General features: G+C 43.1%; 4 protein-coding genes across 4 annotated transcripts in view; 1 reads left to right on the forward strand and 3 right to left on the reverse strand.

Annotated features, from left to right (window-relative positions):
- Positions 1-20,653, forward strand: part of LOC105035089 (BEACH domain-containing protein C2) — a 158,950-nt gene that overhangs the window by 109,345 nt on the left and 28,952 nt on the right. The gene's annotated exons all lie outside the window — the stretch shown is intronic.
- LOC109505122 (putative disease resistance protein RGA3) lies at positions 120-7,343 on the reverse strand. Its single transcript, XM_073256459.1, is given in 2 exon segments — positions 120-820; positions 4,405-7,343. Coding segments are annotated over 2 exon segments (3,459 nt in total). The 5' UTR covers positions 7,248-7,343; the 3' UTR covers positions 120-204.
- On the reverse strand, positions 14,746-17,247 carry LOC140856966 (receptor-like protein EIX2). Its single transcript, XM_073255168.1, has one exon. It carries the CDS (start codon positions 16,977-16,979, stop codon positions 14,859-14,861), a length of 2,121 nt encoding a protein of 706 aa, XP_073111269.1. The 5' UTR covers positions 16,980-17,247; the 3' UTR covers positions 14,746-14,858.
- LOC140856925 (receptor-like protein EIX1) lies at positions 16,993-17,839 on the reverse strand. Its single transcript, XM_073255138.1, has 2 exons — positions 17,130-17,839; positions 16,993-17,043 (listed from the first exon to the last, which is right to left on the reverse strand). Exons 1-2 carry the CDS (start codon positions 17,829-17,831, stop codon positions 16,993-16,995), a joined length of 753 nt encoding a protein of 250 aa, XP_073111239.1. The 5' UTR covers positions 17,832-17,839.

Raw genomic sequence — 20,653 nt, forward strand, 5'->3', positions numbered from 1 at the left:
TGAAAATGCGATTCACCCCCTTATCAATTTGGAACTCATTAAAAACTATATATATTGAATGAATCTTTTAGAAATGAATTGCATATCAAAGGATGATATGTAGATTTCTCAGGGGGGAATCAACGGAGACATCCAAATTTTCAAACTTAACTCTTACTATAAAACATATGAGACAGAATTTTTTGTGTAATTGTTCATCTAAATTTAGAATCTTACGCTTAACATTTGAAGACCACATGCAGTATAGCTCAGAGAAACACAATCATTTTCAAAGCGGCAACGAGGCATATACCAAAGCATAAGAAGTGGGTTAGTAGAGCAACTAACATGAATTCGTACCTTCATAAAAAGGGGCGTGCTCCGACTTTCGCGTTGAGGCTGAACAGAGGAAACCACCGGTTGTTTATCAATCCATACCGAGAAGATGTGCTCAATCTTGGGCCAGTCTTCACCTACCTCCTCTTTGCACCGTCACCTGAGCTCTGGACAATTGTCGATGCTCAAGAACCGAAGTTTAGTTGGCAGACCATCATTTGGCAAGCATAAAAGCTGAGGACAATCTGAAATCTCAAAACGCGTGAGCGATGTCAGGTTCTTGAGCCCATCTGGTAGGTACTCTATCTGCCTACAGTTCTGGATTTCCAAGTCTTCCAGCTTCCTTAGGTCCTGCAGTCCCCTAGGTAGAGCACTGAGTTGAGGACAATGCTTGATCGCAAAATAGGTAAGGCCAGGGGGGAGCCAATTGTCAGGCAATGATACCAATTGGTCACAGTGACTGATTTCCAAGCAGCGTATAGAAGCATGCCCAAGTTGGAGTTCTTGTTGGGTGGATGTCTGGCCAGGACACCACCTCCCAAGATCTTTCCAGTACCACGCGATGCAGCAGGAAGAAAGAAGAAACAAAACAAAAGGAAAAACAATCAAAATACGTGGATCAGCCACAAAAGGGCTCGCCTCCACGGGGCATGCAAACTTCACTATGAAAAGAAAATTTTACAAGAGGAGACCTCACCCTCAACCCTTGTACACCCAATTCTCTCTCACATGAAGTTCCCCTCACAAAAGCTCTCTCTCTCTTGGAGACCCCCTGAACCCTGAAGAGCCTGACGACCGCTGTCCAGGAGCCTCCTGCTCCTTCTCTCACAGCGCCCTCGCCCCTCTCTTCTCTCTCCACGGTTCGTACAGCGGCGAGAAACCGAACCCCATGCTTCTCTGTTCGTCTCAGGCCTTTTTAAAGGCTTAAACCTGGTTTAAATTTGATTAGAGAAGGATTAGGAATCCTTAATCAAGCCAAATCACGTCCCAAGCCGTCCGATCAACACCGGGAGCTCTCTGGACCTTAGATCGCGCTCCGGTCCACGGAATAGGGCCGTGGACCGCGAGAATCGAGTGGGAAACGTCCACGCGGTCCACAGGCCGCGCCGTGGACCACCCGGTCCACGGTGGACCGGGGATGGGCCAGCAGGCTGCTGGGTCGCGCGTCCCGCACGGGCCTGGGCCTGGGTCGCGCGTCCCGCGCGGGCCTGGGCCTGGGACGCGCGTCCCGCGCGGGCCTGGGTCCCGCGTCCCGCCCGGGCCTGGGTCCCGCGTCCCACGCGGGCCAGCGGGCCTGGGACGCGCGTCCCGCGCGCCGCCGCCTGCGGCCGCGCCGCTGCCGCCCCGCCGCCGGTCGCCGGCGGTCCTCCGCCGCCTCGGTTTTCGTGCTATCTTCGAAAGCTCGTATCTTCTCCATCCGAGCTCCGATTCAGGTGATCTTGGTCTCGTTGGACTCCGTTTTTTTGCCGCGAACCTCACTGTGGGCTCAATGTGGGCTGAATCTCGAGGCGTCAAATCCTAACAATCTCCACCTCGACTCGATATTCGGGCTCCTCCAAACTCCGAGAGCTTCTGGATCTCCTCGCCCCCATGCCCTGGGGCAATCGCCTGCTGATCATGGATGGGCAAACATGGGAGTCGAGCCAGGCTGCTCGATCCCATCTCCGTCGTATGCTGTGCTCCTCCTGACCTGAGACCTGCTCGGGGCATCATCCTGCAGCAATAGGAATCTTACCTTGCGACGTCGCCTCTCGTCCTCCCGAGTCTCCTGTCTCGTGCCCGATCCGCCTCCTGGAGCTCCACCTTGCTCTGGGCTCCACCTGGCTCCCGATGCTCCACCTCGCACTGGGTTCCCTGCCAGGTAATAATGTCCTCTGCTCCCCTTCTTCCCCTCCAGCACAATCCTATCGCCGCGTAGCACCCTCAGGATTCCTCCACCAGCTACCGTCCTGTAGCCTCTCGAATCCAGTCTGCTAAGTGAGATAAGATTCCGCCTGAAATCGGGTATGTATCGGACCTCCCCCAATCTCCCTCACTGCACCGTCATGTGTCCTCCAGCTGACCGTCCCAATGCCTCTGATCGCACAGCTCGATCCATTCGGCAGATATACAGTGCTCTCACTGTTCTCCAGGGAGTCAAACTGCTCCTCTCTGCAACACACATGATAGGGGCATGCAGAATCTAATATCCACTGCTGGGAAGAAGTAGATACCTCGTCAGATATCTCCAGGACATCTCCATTTGAATCGCTGCCGGCCGTCGCTACAGCAGCCACCGTCCGATTTTTCAGTTGAGGGCAATCTCTGGCTAGATGCCCCAACTCCTCACACCGGTAACACCTGGTTTTGCTCAAGTCCCTCCTGGACTTAGACCGCCCTCGATGCGATCTCCTGTCGCTCCGTCTGCCGCCTCCTGCTCCTCCAGAAGTCATCAAAGCTGAGCTATCGCCACCTGAGCTCGAAGCTGGGTTCTCCCTCCTGAGAACCTCGTTCTGGAGTAACGCCGCGGTGACCTCGTCCATCTTGATAGTGCTCTTCCCCACTAGAAGAGCAGTCACCAAGGACTCGTACGAAGGGGAAAGCGATGCCAGCAAAACCAGCGCCCTGGTCTTCTCCTCAACGTTCTCGCCAACGCTGAGAAGGTCGGTGAGGATCTTCTGGAAGTGGCTCAGATGCTCCTGCACGCTCTGTCCCTCAGTCATCCGCAGTTGGGTAAAACTGCCTCCAGAGGAAAAGAGTGTTGGTGAGAGACTTCGCCATGTACAATTCCTCGAGCTTCGACCACAGCACCGTCGGGGAAGTCTCGCTCAGCACATGGATCACCACCTCATCCGCCAGGTACATGCGGATGGTACTCACCGCCTGCATCTGTAGCCGTTTCCAATCCCGCACCTCCATGGTGGTCGGATTTCTCATCGCACAAGAGAGCATCGATCAACCCCTGTTGGATGAGCACGTCCTTCCACCCTTGCCTGCCACAAGGAGAAATTGCTCTTACCATCGAACTTGTTGATCTCCATCTTGATTGTTCCTGTTTTCTCCATCTTCAGTCTTGCTCACCACCACTGCAATCTGCGTCCTTGTACCGCCTGGCTCTGATACCACTTGTTGGGTGGATGTCTGGCCAGGACACCACCTCCCAAGATCTTTCCAGTACCACGCGATGCAGCAGGAAGAAAGAAGAAACAAAACAAAAGGAAAAACAATCAAAATACGTGGATCAGCCACAAAAGGGCTCGCCTCCACGGGGCATGCAAACTTCACTATGAAAAGAAAATTTTACAAGAGGAGACCTCACCCTCAACCCTTGTACACCCAATTCTCTCTCACATGAAGTTCCCCTCACAAAAGCTCTCTCTCTCTTGGAGACCCCCTGAACCCCTGAAGAGCCTGGCGACCGCTGTCCAGGAGCCTCCTGCTCCTTCTCTCACAGCGCCCTCGCCCCTCTCTCTCTTCTCTGTTCGTCTCAGGCCTTTTTAAAGGCTTAAACCTGGTTTAAATTTGATTAGAGAAGGATTAGGAATCCTTAATCAAGCCAAATCACGTCCCAAGCCGTCCGATCAACACCGGGAGCTCTCTGGACCCTTAGATCGCGCTCCGGTCCACGGAATAGGGCCGTGGACCGCGAGAATCGAGTGGGAAACGTCCACGCGGTCCACAGGCCGCGCCGTGGACCACCCGGTCCACGGTGGACCGGGGATGGGCCAGCAGGCTGCTGGGTCGCGCGTCCCGCACGGGCCTGGGCCTGGGTCGCGCGTCCCGCGCGGGCCTGGGCCTGGGACGCGCGTCCCGCGCGGGCCTGGGTCCCGCGTCCCGCCCGGGCCTGGGTCCCGCGTCCCACGCGGGCCAGCGGGCCTGGGACGCGCGTCCCGCGCGCCGCCGCCTGCCGGCCGCGCCGCTGCCGCCCGCCGCCGGTCGCCGGCGATCCTCCGCCGCCTCGGTTTTCGTGCTATCTTCGAAAGCTCGTATCTTCTCCATCCGAGCTCCGATTCAAGTGATCTTGGTCTCGTTGGACTCCGTTTTTCGCCGCGAACTTCACTGTGGGCTCAATGTGGGCTGAATCTCGAGGCGTCAAATCCTAACAGTTCTGAAGGCAAGCTTATTGTTGGCAACCCGCTGAGGGTCAGGGAAGAAAGAGGAGCAACACTGGACCACGAGTCGAAAACCCATTCACCACTGGCCTTCACCTCTAAAAATTGGAGAGATGGGAAGCTTCGCAAGCCAACTAATTTTGGGGATCCCTCGATCTCCAACTTTGTCAGGGAAGGAAGATTATGAGTGAGTTGTCGAAGATCAGCGCAATTCTTGAAAACAAGCTCTCGAAGCGAAGAAAGGAGGCAATCATTAGCTCCACACCAAACCTGCAGGCAATGCATGCTCTCGAAGTGTAGCTTTTGCAATGATGGGAACTTTCTTCTATCATGACCACAAAATGAGCAATCCACTCTCTTCACTGAATCCATTCTTTTTACGTACAGTTCCTTCAGAACAGGCAACTGTCCAAGTGGTGGGAGTTTATCACATTTACCACAGTCGGAGAGTGACAAGATTACTAGATTGGAGAAGGAAGAATGACATATCCAATCTGGAAATGAAGCACCTCCATAGCCTACTATCATTAGCTCTCTGAGGTTGGTGTGAGGTTGGAGACTATCTAGAACTTTCACATCACGCGCACCACGTGAATAGCTCCATCGTAGCTCTAACCTGTGAATATATCGCTTTCCAGCTAAATTCGCCTCCTTTGCTTCTGCTGCATCTAGAACTAGGTGAAGGTTTGAAATTAGAAGTTCTCCATGGAGATGGTTCAAGTCTTTCAGCTCACTTATCCCAGATTTATACATCGTACCCATGACAAATCTTGACAATGTCTGGAGATCGGTTAATAGCCCAATTTCTGGTGGCATTGACCTTAAATTATGCACTCTAGACTTGGCTCCCTGTGTTCCCAACACTGAATCATCATCAAGACGTAGATCAAGGTGCCGCAATTTTCGAAGATTCTTCATGTTGCAAGGCAGCTTGACAATGTCACAGTTTCTAAGACCCAATGTTTGAAGGTTGTACAGGCAACCCACTGATTCGGGCAGCCTTGTAATTTTTGTGTTTTGAAGCTGGAGGCAACGAAGATGCTTCAAAGTGCCAATCGATTCAGGCAACATAGTCAGGTCTGAATTGCTTAGATCCAAAGTGCGCAGTCTTTTCAAGCGCTTTGCAAGTTTGTTGGGTATCCTCATCTCGTGCGTTCTGAACCCACCAGCAAGTAGGAGTGTGTACAAGCCCCTGCATTTGTAAATGTCCTCAAACATACTGTCCTTTTGGTTAGACAAATTTGATTGCGTCGAATCATCACGCAATGATAAATGCCGAATCTTTGCAGGTTCTTTGGGCCGTTGACCAAGCTGCAGTATACAGCATTCCTCTGCGGACACACTCTGGGCAAAGTTGTGAATAAGATTGTGCATTGTGTATCTACGTTGGCCACTCCTATAGTCAAAATGCGAGAATTGGAAAAATGATCTTTGCACAAGGGTATCAAAGTAGGATCCAGCAATGTCTTCAATGAGCTCTTCTCCTCGCGGCTGAATGAAATGTTGTGCCATCCACAGCTGAACTACAAACTCTTTCTCAAACTCATAACCTTTTGGAATCAAGGAACAATATGCGAAACAAGGCTTAAGGTATCTGGACAACTGCTGATAGCTCGACCAAACCGCACGAGAAATGTCACTGCTCTCACCTGAGAATTCCCAGTCCTCACCCTGTAAATTTGCTTCCCACCTGCTTCTGTCAGCTACCCGGCACAGCCTATGGCCCAAAGCAATCGCTGCAAGAGGCAAGCCCTTGCACTTGTTCACAATTTCTCTTCCGATATCATCTAGATCAGAAAATGTCTGTTGATCTCGCGCAAATGCATATCGGCAAAACAAAGACCAGCAGTCGTCATCTGATAAACCCTGCAGATAGTATGGAGGTGAGGTGCTCATGATATCCGCAACTACCTCACTCCTAGTAGTGACCAATATCTTGCTTCCTTTGGCTCCATATAGCAAGGGGACTCCAAGCCTCTCCCATTCTTCGGGTTCCTCATTCCATACATCATCTAAGACGAGCAAGTATCTCTTTCCAGCCAGCTTCTCCTTGAGGTATCTCTGAAGATTGTCGAGATTGTCGAGAGGATATGGACAACTATCTATGGATTCTATCATGGCTTTTGTGAGTCTATTTACATTGAAATTATATGACACATGAATCCACATCATGATCTCAAAATTCCCCTTTATGGTCTCATCGTTGTAGACTTGCTGCGCGACGGTGGTCTTTCCAATTCCACACATTCCATGTATGGAAACAACAGAAATGTTTCCCCCGTTCTCCATATCCGATGATACCAACAGTTGTACTATCCTTTGCTTATCGCTCTCCCTGCCAAGAGGTAACGAAGGATCAAGTAGTGAGCTGCTCTCAGGACGGACGTCGCCACGCTCTTCTCGATGCGTCATTCCATCCCCCACTCTCAGATTCCGACTGTTTGCGATGACATCCAGTTGCTTGGCTATGGGTTTAATTTTATGGGACATTCTGAGCCAGAAGAAGCCACGCTTAGGATTGACGAAGGACAAGGAGTTGCGTACCTGTGCATATGGGATCACACTCCGGCGTTGAACTTCGGTGGCAAACTCATCCAACACATCATTTGCCTTATAGGCGAGGCCCCTGAGCTCGTTCAGCCACAATTTCTCTGCTTCGCCTGTGGGAGGCCTCTCCTCTGCATCCCTAAGGACAGCTTGAATCCTGGGGAGAACGTCCTTGAGATTTCTAAGTTCTTCCTCAGCTCCGTAGACCAACCTCCCCTCCTCTGATAGAAGAGAGAACAAGTTCTGAAACAAGACCTGTAGAAAGGCCGACAGGACGTCATCTCGTATTTGCATTATCGCTTGCGAGAGAGAGAGAGAGAGAGAGATTTTATGTCTCAGAGCCCTTTGTGTCCGCAAGAAGAGACGATGAGGAAGTAGAAGAGGTAGAGAGATATTTTGTTCTGAGAGCTTCGTGTCCATTAAAATGGAAATGACAAGTCAGTCAAGAGGCTGACCTGATGACAGCAGCGGATCCAAAAATTTTATTTTACGGATCAATACGATAAAGGAGATAGAGAAGTGACAGAAAGATAAAATATATATATATATAATAAATATTTTAAATATTTTTTATAATAAAATATTATAAAAAATATTATGCACACCATCCCTTGCTCCGTAGATAGCTGCACACAGCCATGCACATCATGCATCTCATAGAAATCTCGTGCGGCCATCCATTATGCGATGGATAGTGCATACTGTGTATAGCAAAAAATTCATATTTTTGAATATAAAAGATGGATGGATAAAATTGGGTTGAAGTATTAAAATGTTGATGAAAAAATAATTAATAAAAAAAAAAAGAAGAAAGAAAGAGAAGTCAAAATTATGTAAGAGAAGAAGAGGAAGAGGAAGAAGAGATGGGACATATGAGTCATTAAAAAAAATTATATCATAATTATTTTTTTAATGTAATTTTTTTTTAAAATTTTATATAAAAAATAGAGTTAAAAATTAATAAGATCGATTTTAATTTTTTTTACTTATATATATATATATATATAATATTTTTTTTAAAAATCAATTGATCCTACAATTATGATTGATGCTACGGTTAATCACTTGCATCCGCCAATGCCTCGTGAAACCTATTGGCCAGACTGGCCGAAATATTTACCATCGAGGGTCTGGATGTATCTTCTGCGTGCAAGAAGAATCGCACCCTATACAGACCTTAAGTCACTCTGAATCCTCTCCTTCGTCAGATTGCACACATCTCAAAGCGATGATTGCACAATCTATGGGTGGATTCGTGCGAAGGAAGGTGAATCCTTCTTTCTAGCGAAAGATACGAACCCATGGAGTCTTTAAGCCGTGTAGATTTTGAAAGGTGCTCTTGGACAAACATTAAGCCGGTCATTGACTTTAGCATCCAATTTGCTTGCAGCCGCCTGCAAGTGGAAGTATTTGTTCTTCCTAGCAACTACGTTTGTAGGTCGCGGTGGACCCATCAAACGTTAGTCCCGGGCAATTTTGACCAACCCAATCGTAGAACACTTGGTTTTCCACTTTTTGTCGTGAAATTGCATTCTGCGTCCCTGGAATCCCATTCGTCGACCCGGTTGCATTCGGTCCCCGAGGCTCTGCCATCAGTTTTCCACCTTCGAGAACAGGGGATGTGTGTCAGAGTATGATAGGATGGAGCAATCTAGACCGCTTCGAATATGCGCGAATCCAAGAACTGGCGAAATTTCTTTTCCTTTTCTTATTAAGTTATCACAATCCAATAGAGTTTTCATTTGGGTTCGCAATTGGATCTGATCGGACGTGGATCAGATAAAAAATTTATAACTTCGAACCTCTTCTGTTTATTAAATAGGTCAAAAACAGCTGTTAATAGCAATAGAGTCCTTAAGATATTATTTGTGGCCTAGGGAGACATACCTCCTTTCTCACTTTTTGTTCATATTGGCAGTAGACACTAATTAAACTACTGAACAAAGCCATCATCAAAAAGCTTGTTTTATTGGTGGTAGAAAAATTTTACGATGTGCCAACATCATAAAATTTTTATGACAAAGAAGGATACTAAGTGTCCTTCGGTGATACTCTGATGAAAGAGATTAGCCATGTGTTTGCGCAAGCAGTGCGGCCATTTTTTCAGGCCATCTTAGATTCTTACAAGGCCTCAAGAAGGGAATAGATGGCTAATGAGAATCAAGTAATTAAGGCTATAGAATGAAGTACTGACTGGATAACCTGTGCTTCGTAGAAGAGTACTCTTGAAATCTATTGAAATGATATCAGGAGGCTTTCTCGACCATGGCCTATGGGGCAAAGAATAGAGAATTCTGTTTCTACCAAAAAAAAAAAAAAGAATAGAGAATTCTGATCTTGATGATGAAGAGATCAATTTTATCGTTAGGCCACAACAAGCCTTGAGGTCTTTTGTTTAGCTGTGAACTAAACCACGCTAGAGGACATTTTGAAGGTTGAACCGTATGGAATATTTTATTGGATCGTAAAATTACATGTCCAGATCTTCTGCATCTCATGGGACAGAGTCCTGTGAGATATTTAGCGGTTTGTCAAGTACCTGACCTTAGCTGTTGGGTTGGGGATGTGAAGTTGAGGTCTGTCAAGTTAAGGACTCCATGACCACCTTCCTTTTCGAACTTGCAGACTATGTCCCAAGTTGCCAAAGCGAATAAAGGAGAGCAAAGAAAGCAACCTTTCTGAAGGAAAGAATGCCACATCTTATCCAATTCAGCTATCAGCTAATTAGGCAAGAGAAAAACTGATAAGTAATATACGGAGATGATAAATAATTTAAACAAATCAAGCTCAGCTCAAGCTTGAATTAAAGCTAGGCCCAGCTTGAACTAGCAATCTTGGTTCAAAATTAATTTCAACTGAGCCAAAATAAACTTGGCATGATTATGCTGAACTAATTAGCCTTGAAAATATATGCTATATATAAGTTTAAACAGGTTCATTGGGTAAGATCCAATAGTTCCACAATATTGTGATTCTTTCAAGCTTGAAATGTTTATTTAGTTTATGAATTGCTTAATTCAGACCTGGAAGTTTGAAATCAAGCTTGAGTCAAGATCTAATTCAAGCTTGAGCTTAGTTCAAGCCTGAATTGATTGCTAGCTTGATTTAGCATTTTCGAACCAAAAAATTAGGCTCACATTTAGTTTGATTTGAAACTAAAGTTGAGTTGAACTTGAAATGGAGCAGCTTAAGAAGGTAATTTGAGTGAGATATGGACAGCAGAAGATTATAGTATGGTTAGCCAATTGCAAAACTAGAACACCATATAGAGAAAGACCAAGTCCTAGACCTTTAAGAATTGGGTGGCAATCAGGTCAGGTCAGACCCTATATAGATCATGTCAAATACAGGATAGGCCAAAAATCGGTGAACTCAAATCTGATCGATTTATTCAAGAAGTTAAAAATCCAGATTGAACAGGCAATTCAAGTAGGCCTACAAGAGGTTGAATCAAGTTAAACACAGTTAACCAGTGGCGCCCTTACTTTGGAATCCCTTTTTGTCTGGCTAACTTGAATAAGCTGTTGATGATATTAGACACCATAGTGAATAGAAGGGGGATATGGGGTCTCCTTGCCTGAGCCGCCTTTTGTATTGTATCCAATTTCCCGGCTTTCTATTCACAAGAATAGTAGGCTTTGAGGCGTAGAGAAAGCCTGAAATCCGACATGATATACGTTGTCCCACAAAAAAAAAAAAAGCCAAGGGAAATTTCAGAGTCTACTCATGAGGGAATCAGCAGATTTTCCACCAGGTGGTTGAACATTTTGGGGAAGCATCGCATTATGGGAAGCGGTAGTACTTCCTGCTGTCTGTCTTGTTATTGCTTGTTTTTCTTTTTTCTTTTTTTTTTTCTGGGTAAAATTATTGCTTGTTGAAATGCTGTACTTAGGACAATCATTGAAAAAAAATGTTAAGAATTTTGTTTGCTGGAGGCCGCTTCTTTGTCTCTTTGACATGCAATCAAATGGTATTCAAATATGCTCTCAAAGTGAGTGTAACTGCATCAAAATCCCCATCAGAAAGACGTAGAGGCCTATCAGTTTCATTTCATAATTGTATGAAATGAAGAAGAGCAAATTTTACGTACAAATACAAATCAAGACTAGAATAGAAAGCAAAGATCTTGAAGAGAATGTAAAGTGTTGATCCGATCTCCTTGAAGCTAGTAAGGCCCATAACGTCAAATACTGCTCAACATCCACCTCTGTCAACTCGAAATTTGAAAACACCTGCCTCCCCCTTTGACCAGATGCTCCACCATACAGCCATTAATCATAAATCCCACCCCCGCCCCCCCTCCCCCACCCTTTTTTTTTTTTTGAGTTAAAAGGAAAGTAATGGGAGTTCTCCACATTACTTACCAAATTTTACTAAAGAAAATGAACTATACAAAAACATACCAAAAAAAAGGATCCAAAGCTAATCCCAGTCAGACAAGAATATACAATGGAAGGGGAAAAAAGGAGAGTCAAAAGAATAGATAGCAAAGAAGAGGAAGGGGGGGGGGGGGGTGGGGGTGCTCTGAGAAAGTATCTGTTCCATTAGTGGAATGCAAACGGCAAGATCTTATCAGTGATCACCAAGTTGCTTTAGTCATCATTATCGCCCCAAGGAATCCGAACGAGAGAACAGAGCTCAAAAGGACTAGGTGAGTGGCCGACTTGTTGCAACCCGCATTCAAGAAAAGCCATCAGCCAGCCAAAAATAATATAAGCCCCAAGAAGCCATAAGGAGCAACAGCAGCACTCTTCGAAGCAACCAGAATAGAAGATGACTCAAGCAATAGTGTATTACTCAAGCTGTAATACTCTCTCGATACTTGGTTTTGAGAGAAAACCACCATACGAAGAACAAGCCACGTCTAGGATTGAGGAAGGACAAGGAGATGCGTACCTGTGCATATGGGATCAGATGCCGGCGTTGAGCTTCGGTAGCAAACCCATCCGATACGTCATTTGCATCGTAGGCGACGACCCTGAGCTCGTTGAGCCACAGCCTCACCGCGTTCTCGGTGCACTGCCTCTCCTCTGCATCATGAAGTACAGCTTGAATCATGGAGAGACTGTCCCTGAGATTTCTCAGTTCGTCCTCAGCTCCCAAGACCAATGTTAGCTCCTCCAGTAGCAGAGCGGCCAAATTCTCAAACAGGACCTGTAGAAAGGCAGAGGAAACCTCCCCACCCATGTGTATTTGCGTATGTGAGAGAGAGAGAGAGAGAGGGGTTAATCTTATGCAGGAGATCGCAGGAAAAAGATCAAGAGATAGGAGGTCATGGGGTTCATATCTAGTGCGGAGACTAAAATGCGTTGATTATTGATTATCCAGTGCAAAGGCAATTCACCGATAGTCTTCCTTTCTTTCCGTAGAAAAGCTTAGTGCATCTGATCAATTCTATTGGCCACCCATTTTGGAAGTTTAAACATTGATATAGAATAAGAAGGTAATGCAGTCATAACTGAATGAATAAGGGTAATTCTACCTCTCCAAGATAAATATCTATCCTTCAGTATAGTCAATCTTATATTTATTTTCTTTAACAAAGATATCCAGTACTATTTCGAAACTTTTTTATCACAAAAAGGAAGACCCAAGTAACTAAACAGAAGTCATGAGGCCTTTTTATAAATTATCAAACAGAAGAATCTATATCCTTTTGTTTCATTGATGTTCAAGCAATTGTAAAAATTAATTTTCAATTAGGAGTATCTTCAAATCTAAGCAAGATAACTTTAGCTGTTTCAGTACAGTCAATTTTACTAGCATAGAATAATAATATATCATGTGCAAAAAGAAGATTTTTGATATCAGAACATATCTTGCTATAACCAATTCTTTCAATTAACCTCAGTGATCTAGCCTGTTTGAGTAATTTGGAGAGCACATTTGGTGCCAAGATGTAAAGAGCAGGTGAAAGTTGGTCTCCTTGCATTAATCCTTGCTGGCACTTAGATCCATCTTCTAAGATTTTCATTTACCAAAAGGGCTATAGAAGTAGAAGAAAGTAGATGATGTATCTAATTAATCCATTTTGAAGGAAAGCTTCTCGTCTATAGTATAGCAAATAACAAGTTCCAATTTATCTAGTCAAAAGAGTTTCAAAGTCTAACTTACACAAGGTTCCTTTCTAACTAGGTCTTTTATAGTAGGCTATTATTTCATGAGTGCTTAGAAATTCTCAATTATCAATCTTCTTTTGACAAAAATTGATTGCGATTCATCAATAAATAGAAAAGAAAACTTAGCAAGATGCATACACAGTACCTTTGTGATTATGTTGTACAGGCTATTGAGTAAATTGATAGGTTGCAGATCTTAAGCATACAGAGTGCTTTTTTTTTGAGGGATGAATATAATGTAGGCAAAATTCAACCTAGATAAGCCAAAGGCACCTTTGTAGAAAGCATCAAGCAACATCATGATATCATCACAAAGAAAATCCTAGAAGCTTTAAAAAATATATATAAATGTGAAGCATCTGGCCCTAGGGCTTTAAGGCCATCAAGAAAAAACTGTATTTCTAATTTTTTCTATAGTAAATTATATTTCCATTAATAACATCAACTACATAGTTCAGATAAATCAAATATTAGGCATAATTTTATTTTTGTTTTTATTATTATTATTTATTTTTCATTTAGTGTTGTTTATTATTTTTTCTAAATAAAAAAGAATTGGTGAACTAGAAGTAATTATTAATTTTAAAAAAATCTCAATTTATTGGTTTTCTTATAATGGAGCATATCTATTGATATGCATGGACATTACCCATTTTTCTGCTACAGTTACTATGTCAATAGGATTTAGACTTATATTTATTTTGAGAGCAACAAATTATTTATTTCAAGAGCAACAAAAAAAATATTCATCAAATATGCTCTTGAGTGATAGCCAAGTAACTAGCCATCCAGTTGCTCCAAAAAGGTGACATGAGCTACTAGCTCAGCAAGAATGCCCCTATACAAACATGTGCGTGAATAGCTAAGGATGCGTTTAGTTATACTTTTTGATTTTTGATTTTTAATTTTTAAAAATTATTTTTAATTTTTTTTATTTTTATTATTGAGTGAAAGAAAAAAGCAAAAAGTATGTTTGATAACTACGTTGTTATAAAACAAAAGACAACATTTAGGGATGACAAGTGAAGAGCTCGACGAGAGAGAAGGATTCGAAAAAGGAGGAAAAAGGGGGTGGGGAGATAAAGAGCTCGACTAGAAAGAAGAGTTTGGATTCTTTATCTTTTGGTTTGATATTTTAGATGTGGGAAAGCAAAAAAAGTAGAAAAGCAAATTTTGAAAAGTAAAATTTTTTTGTTTTGCATATAAAGCAATTATTTTGACTTTTGCTAGTTGCTTTTTATGGTGTTACTAAACATTGCTTTTGATTTTTGCTTTTTAAAAATCAAAAAGTAAAAAAAATATTTTTTTAATGACTAACCAAACACACCCTAAATGATAGCTTTTAGCAATTATTCTATAATACTTAAAACTATTGAAATAATTTAAAAATACTGTGATCATAAATTCATATGCCAGCTTTAACCAATCATGATGCCATGAATCCAAGATGGAATTTTACCTACAACTTCAGCGGATTCCTGGCGTCTAGCATGGTCAGCCAGCTGGTCAGTAGAACAAATATCACCAAATAATTTACATGTCTTAAGGGAGATGCCACATAATTGCTTGGAAAAGAATAAGAAGAGGAACCAAAAGGAAACTGGCCTGCTCACTTGCTTTCTTGCACATATAAAACATGCCTACAAACATCAATTGTACGTATACATAGAATCAACTTGAATGCTTCATAAAAAAGTACTTACATGTACAGTTTTAATGTGAAAGCGAAAGTGCATCTTCTTCCTAACCTCCCCTACAATCTTCTTCAACCACTACTTTCTGCCCGCTATATCTTTCTAGGAACACAGGCCATAAGCCTATTGTTCATCCTATCAATGAACTGAAAGTACTTTCTTCTCCAAGTTATGTTGAACAGTAGAGGGCCACATATGACCCAAAATCCTATCACAAATCCTAGAATAGTTCCAATGTAAAAAGAAAGCATTTCAATCCCACATTCATCTCCATCACCACAAGTAACATTTTGATCAGTCAATGTTCTGTTATCGAGGCATGTTTTATCAAGAGGAAATCCACAGAGTTCAGGGTTTCCCATGTAAATGGATGGATCATCAAGAGTTTGTAGCTGATAGCCTGACGGAATTCTTCCTGACAAATTATTGTATGACAAATTTAAGTGGCTCAAGGAAGTCAAGGCTGACATGCTTGTAGGAATTGGACCCGTAAGATTGTTTCTTGATAAATCAAGAGACTCCAGCAACCTCACTCCACCAATTCCATCTGGAATCATCCCTGTAAGATGATTGGCTGACATGTTTAAGCTGTGCAACCCGTGGAGGTTCATCAACTCTGGAGGGATTTCACCTGCCAATTTGTTGTTTGAGATGTCTATGCTTGTCACATATTGAAGATTTTTGCTGTATTCCAGTTCCCTTCCTTTTATCACCACCAGCAAGTTCTCTATGTAACCCATGGGACCATAGTCATCAACACTAGACTGTACCGAACTCTGATAAGAATCCAACATGCTTTCGTTTGCCTTTTGTGCCAATACCATTGCAGCAAAGTTTCCAAAACTTTGTGGTATGGAACCCGACAGACCATTCTCTGCGAGGTCCAAAATCTGAAGAGAAGGAAGGTGAGCCAACTCTGAAGGAATGTCGCCGGCAAAATTGTTTGATCTTAACCGAAGAATCTTCAAAAATGGCAGCGTTCCAATCCAAGTCGGTATCATCCCGGATAATCTATTTCCACCAAGATCAAGAGTTACCAAGCTTTTGCAGTGTTTCAAAGATTCGGGAAGCTCTCCATAGATGCTATTGTTACCCAAGTGCAAGGCTTGGAGTACAGTGAGAGAGCGCATGGTGCTTGGAATTGAACCAGAGAGATTATTGTTGGAGAGATCTATGACCATCAATGATGGAAACTCTGCCCAACATTGAGGCAAACCTCCAGACAAGAGATTTCCTGAGAGATCGATAGCCACTAAGCCACTTGCTGTACATATGGATTCAGGAATTGTACCATTAATCAAGTTATTAGAGAGAAACAAATTAGAAAGAAGCAATGGCTCGCCGGCAAAGATTGGAAGTAGGTCACCTGAAAATGAATTGTTGGAGAGATCCAGATATTCCATGCTAGAAGGCAAAGGAGGCAATGGACCATCAAAATTGTTTGAACTCAAAATAAGAATAGAAATACTGGCGAACCTCAACGATGCAGGAACCTTGCCATCGAGCTGATTGTAAGAGAGATCTAGTAGTACAATCTGATGAGACAAGTCCCATAGCCAGTCAGGCAGGATATCTGCTATTCCTCCATGGGACAAGTCCATTGCCCAATAGTCCTTCTGTGTCTGGAGCCATGCAGGAAACTTGGGGCCTAATTGGCAAGAGCGCAAACCGATCAGCCTTAACTGAAATGGAGGAACCCACTCTGAGCTTATATTTAAGACAAAATGGTTTGAAGCCAAGCTCAAATCTTCCAACCTTGAGAGATTCACGAAGTGATGTTCTGTTAGAAGTCCCTCCAATGAATTGAGAGAAACATCAAAGAGCTGCAGCTTCCGAAGCTGTCCAATACTTACCGGAAGTGTGCCATTCAACTGGTTGCGGTCAAGAAATATTGTCTTCAGAGCTGATAATTCTCCTATAGATGCTGGAATGGGACCATACAGTAAGTTTTCACTGAGGTCCAGAATGATTAATCTTTTAAGTAGCCCCAGCCAACCTGCCAATTTTCCTTTCAATTTATTGCTTCTCAAATTCAGTACCTCCAGGCTCTCCCTAACACATCCGGAAAAGATTTCTGGAAAGACCATCAACTCTCCATCAATTTTATTAGATGACAGATCTAAAATCCTCAAATTACAGAGGTATTTAATGGTAGATGGTATTGACCCCACAAAATCATTGATTCCTAGCTGAAGGACCTCAAGAGAAGCCATGTTATTCAGGACATCAGGTATTGAACCATGGAAATGATTGAATTGAAGATTGAGTTCTACTAGACTGCTTATATTGAACAGCCACTCTGGGAGCCTCGAATCAAATTCGTTGTTGGAAAGATCAAGGGTGGCAAGAGAAGAGAGATTAACATGTGAGATGGCAGCAGGAATGTTTGAAAGCCTACAAAATGGTAAATGAAGAACCGAGAGAGAAGGCAACGCATTGACAGCATGAAACCAGTCAGATGCTTTTGCAAGGGTCACCCTAGTCATATCGAGATATCGCAAAGAAGCGAGATTAGAGAGCCATCGAATACTGTCAGCATTTAAATTATACAAAGAATGGAATGAATTGAGATCAAGGTATTCCAAGTTTGAAAGATTACCAAGCTGATGAGGAATTCTCCCACTAAAGCCAGCGTTAGAAAGGTTAACATATCTCAATTCAGCCATGGAACCAATATAGTGTGGAATGGTACGGCCACCAAAATTGTTTGAGCTCAGGTCCAAGTGCTTTAGGTCCTTCAGATCAAGCAAGGAAGAACCAATCTCACCTCCCAAACGCCAGTCAGTTGAATGATCATTGGATAGATGGTGGTATCGAAGGTCGATGGCGATGACGTGCCCTGTTTCGTTGTCGCAGGACACTCCTGTCCATGCACAACAGTTTGCACCCATCCATGAGGAGAGAAGTTGATGAGGATCTTTGAGGCCTGCCTTGAACCTGAGAAGTGCTAACCTCTCACTTTGTATGCATCCGACATTGGATTCTCCATTGCAGTGACTGATTGCATTGGTGGTGAAGCAAAGATATCCAAACAACAATGCAACAAAAGAGCAAATATTAGCCATTTTATTACAGCACTAATTGACAGTTCAGCTGCTCAAATGTCTAGAAACCTCAAGTAACAAGCCAATTACCTCCCTTTCTTGCGTTTTTTCTTTTTCCCCAGCAAAAGTGATCCTTTTATAGCATGGAGACAAACCAGACATGCTGGGCCAAGCAAAGCATGGAAGTACAAGTCAGCCCAAAACCGTTGATTTTGTTGACATTTGACAAGAAATGGTCCAAAATTGTGGAATATGATAATATCTGACCACTAACTTGGCTTGGCAGATACGACTACCCATCCAACAAGTGGTCTGGACTTCAGAAGACGAAATGTAAATGGTCCAAAATTGTGGGATGTATGATAATATCTGACCACTAACTTGGCTTGGCAGATATGGCTGCCCATTCAACAAGTAGTTTGGACTTTAGAAGAGGACATATATCTCAGGGACTTCTATGGCACGGCGTTTGGTATGTAGCCTTCGCGGACAATGTCCCCTTCCGTTTTTCTTCGTAAAATATTTCTCCAGAAGTCGACACCAGAGAGCTAGGCTCCCCTCTTATTCTCTATAACGATAGAAGTAAAAATGAAAATAAAAGTAAAAAGCCTTAAAAGGGAAAAAAGGATTGCAAACAAAAAATACAGATTGTGTATTTCCATTACCGGGGTAACAATGGAAATAGATGGTTTCTTTCGGAAAAATATAAATAAATGAACGGATTATCAAAAAGAGAAGAAAGACCCTGTCCTTGAAACAGAGAACAGGGAAAATGTAACCAAAAGGGCCATTATTCTACTTGTATAGTGTCCACCATAACAGGATACCAGTTAACTAACTGTTATTAATGTTATATTTACTAATCTATAGACAGCTAAATCTCTGTTATCATTTTAATAACTATAATGTCTATATAAAGAAGGTATTGATGGAAAAGGAAGACTTCCAAATTGTTGCAAAAGTCATTTATGTTCCTCAGTGTAAATCCAATAACCCTCCTTTTCCTTCCCGAGCACCACACACATCTGACAAATAGTGGTCATAGGACAGCATAAGGAACCATTTATGAAGCACGTGGTCAGCAATGCCACCCTAAGGAGACCAATCTTGTCTGCCTACAGAACATCTGCAGAAGTTCCGTACGTAAATGCTGACTTCGGCCACTGTTTGCCTATAGATCATAATACAAAAAGGTTAGACTAGTAGAAGCTCTCCAAATACGGGCTAAAGTGTAGGTTGGACCTTGAAACTGAATAGAAATTATAGGTCATAAAAAGATTGCATGAGTTGAATGCTTTCTGTTGGACAATGTTGGTAACAAATTAGATTCTATGACTATTCCTCAAAATTTATCGAGTTTTAGAGGTACTTATTTCACATATTACGAGGAACAGAGCTAGAAGACAACGTTTTCTTCGGTTTTAACTTACACAACTAGAGCCAGAATATTACAGGAGCAGAGCTGGAAGACTACGGGAATATAGCTATAACTGTTTCCTGAAAAAAAAAAAAAAAAAAAAAAGAAAAAAGAAAAAGCTATACCTATAAAATAGTCAACTAGTTAAAGCCTTTTCTTCCTCTTATTTCCTTTTATACGCCAAGATGATTTGGGTTTTCAAACTTGCGCAGCATATAATTAGATTGCTGTTCATTTGCCAATTTCAGTTGCTTGTGAGCTAATTCAACTACTGTTTAAGTTGGAGTTGTTAGAGAACTGTCTCAACTGGTTTTAATAAACAGATGGAAACGGAAAATGCGCACGTTACTCCCTGTAGCCCTTATATTTAGAATAATGTGGTATAACCAATTCATAATGATGGTGATTGCTTGCTAAATTCGATTTCAATGGATTAAGTTCTGGTGATTTTATTGATTCTGGAATATGCTGTTCTCAAGCTGCCAATACAATCGGATGCAAAGCAAGTAGACAGAAAAAAATGCTCCATAGCTTTATTGGGATTTGCAATTGCTGAAACATTTCCAGGTTCAAATCAAAACATGAGGATGGAAGCTCATAAAAAGCATTAAACATTCTAGAATCCAAGCACATGACATAATATCGGAATGACTACAATATTGAATATGTAATATCCTGCCCCAAACTGGCCTGATATCAACCTGGGCCTGGCCCACTTAACTAGCGCAGCCATAGTGCGATGATTGTTCAAGTGGCAGGGGGGAAAAAAAATCAAATCAATGGTCTTCTCCTATTTCACCGGAAGAGTTCGACCTCAAGAAGGATGAGCAATTTTTTGTGCACCATGCGCGGTGCAGGAAACCGCCCACCGTGCGCGGTGATTCGCTCATGCGCGGATCCACCGATGTCGGCGGAAATTTTTTTTTTTACCGGCCCCGCACGAGAGCGAATGACCGGGCACGGTGCGTAGTCTTCTGCACCGCGTGCGGTGCACAAAGAAGTTCGCCAAGAAGGATTCTCAGTACCCTCTCCCTCGTTATTTAAAAAGCCCATCAACTCCTTTGAAACCCACTATCGTCGGCCATTGAACCATCGCCAGTGAAACCATCCTCTTCTCTTCTTCTTCACGAAATTCCATCATTGTGCCTGCCAGAATCACGACCCTAGCACCGCCAGCAAGCTAGGTAAGAGATCGAGAAACCTTGATTAGCTCTCTTCTCCCTCTTTGTTAGTCGTTAAATCATGGTTTCCGGCCGGCTATCGTCGTATTTTCTTTTGGAAGAAATCAAATCCTATTTTCTCCCTATTTTTCCATCACTTTCCTTTGATTTACTGACACCATTCGTGACTGCCAATCGTCGGGATGGATGTCTACCGCCTACGGCATCGTGGCCTCAGCCACCATTGGCTATAGCCACGCCGGCTA

The sequence above is a fragment of the Elaeis guineensis genome, chromosome 4, assembly GCF_000442705.2.
Source record: "Elaeis guineensis isolate ETL-2024a chromosome 4, EG11, whole genome shotgun sequence".
Taxonomy (NCBI): Eukaryota; Viridiplantae; Streptophyta; class Magnoliopsida; order Arecales; family Arecaceae; genus Elaeis; species Elaeis guineensis.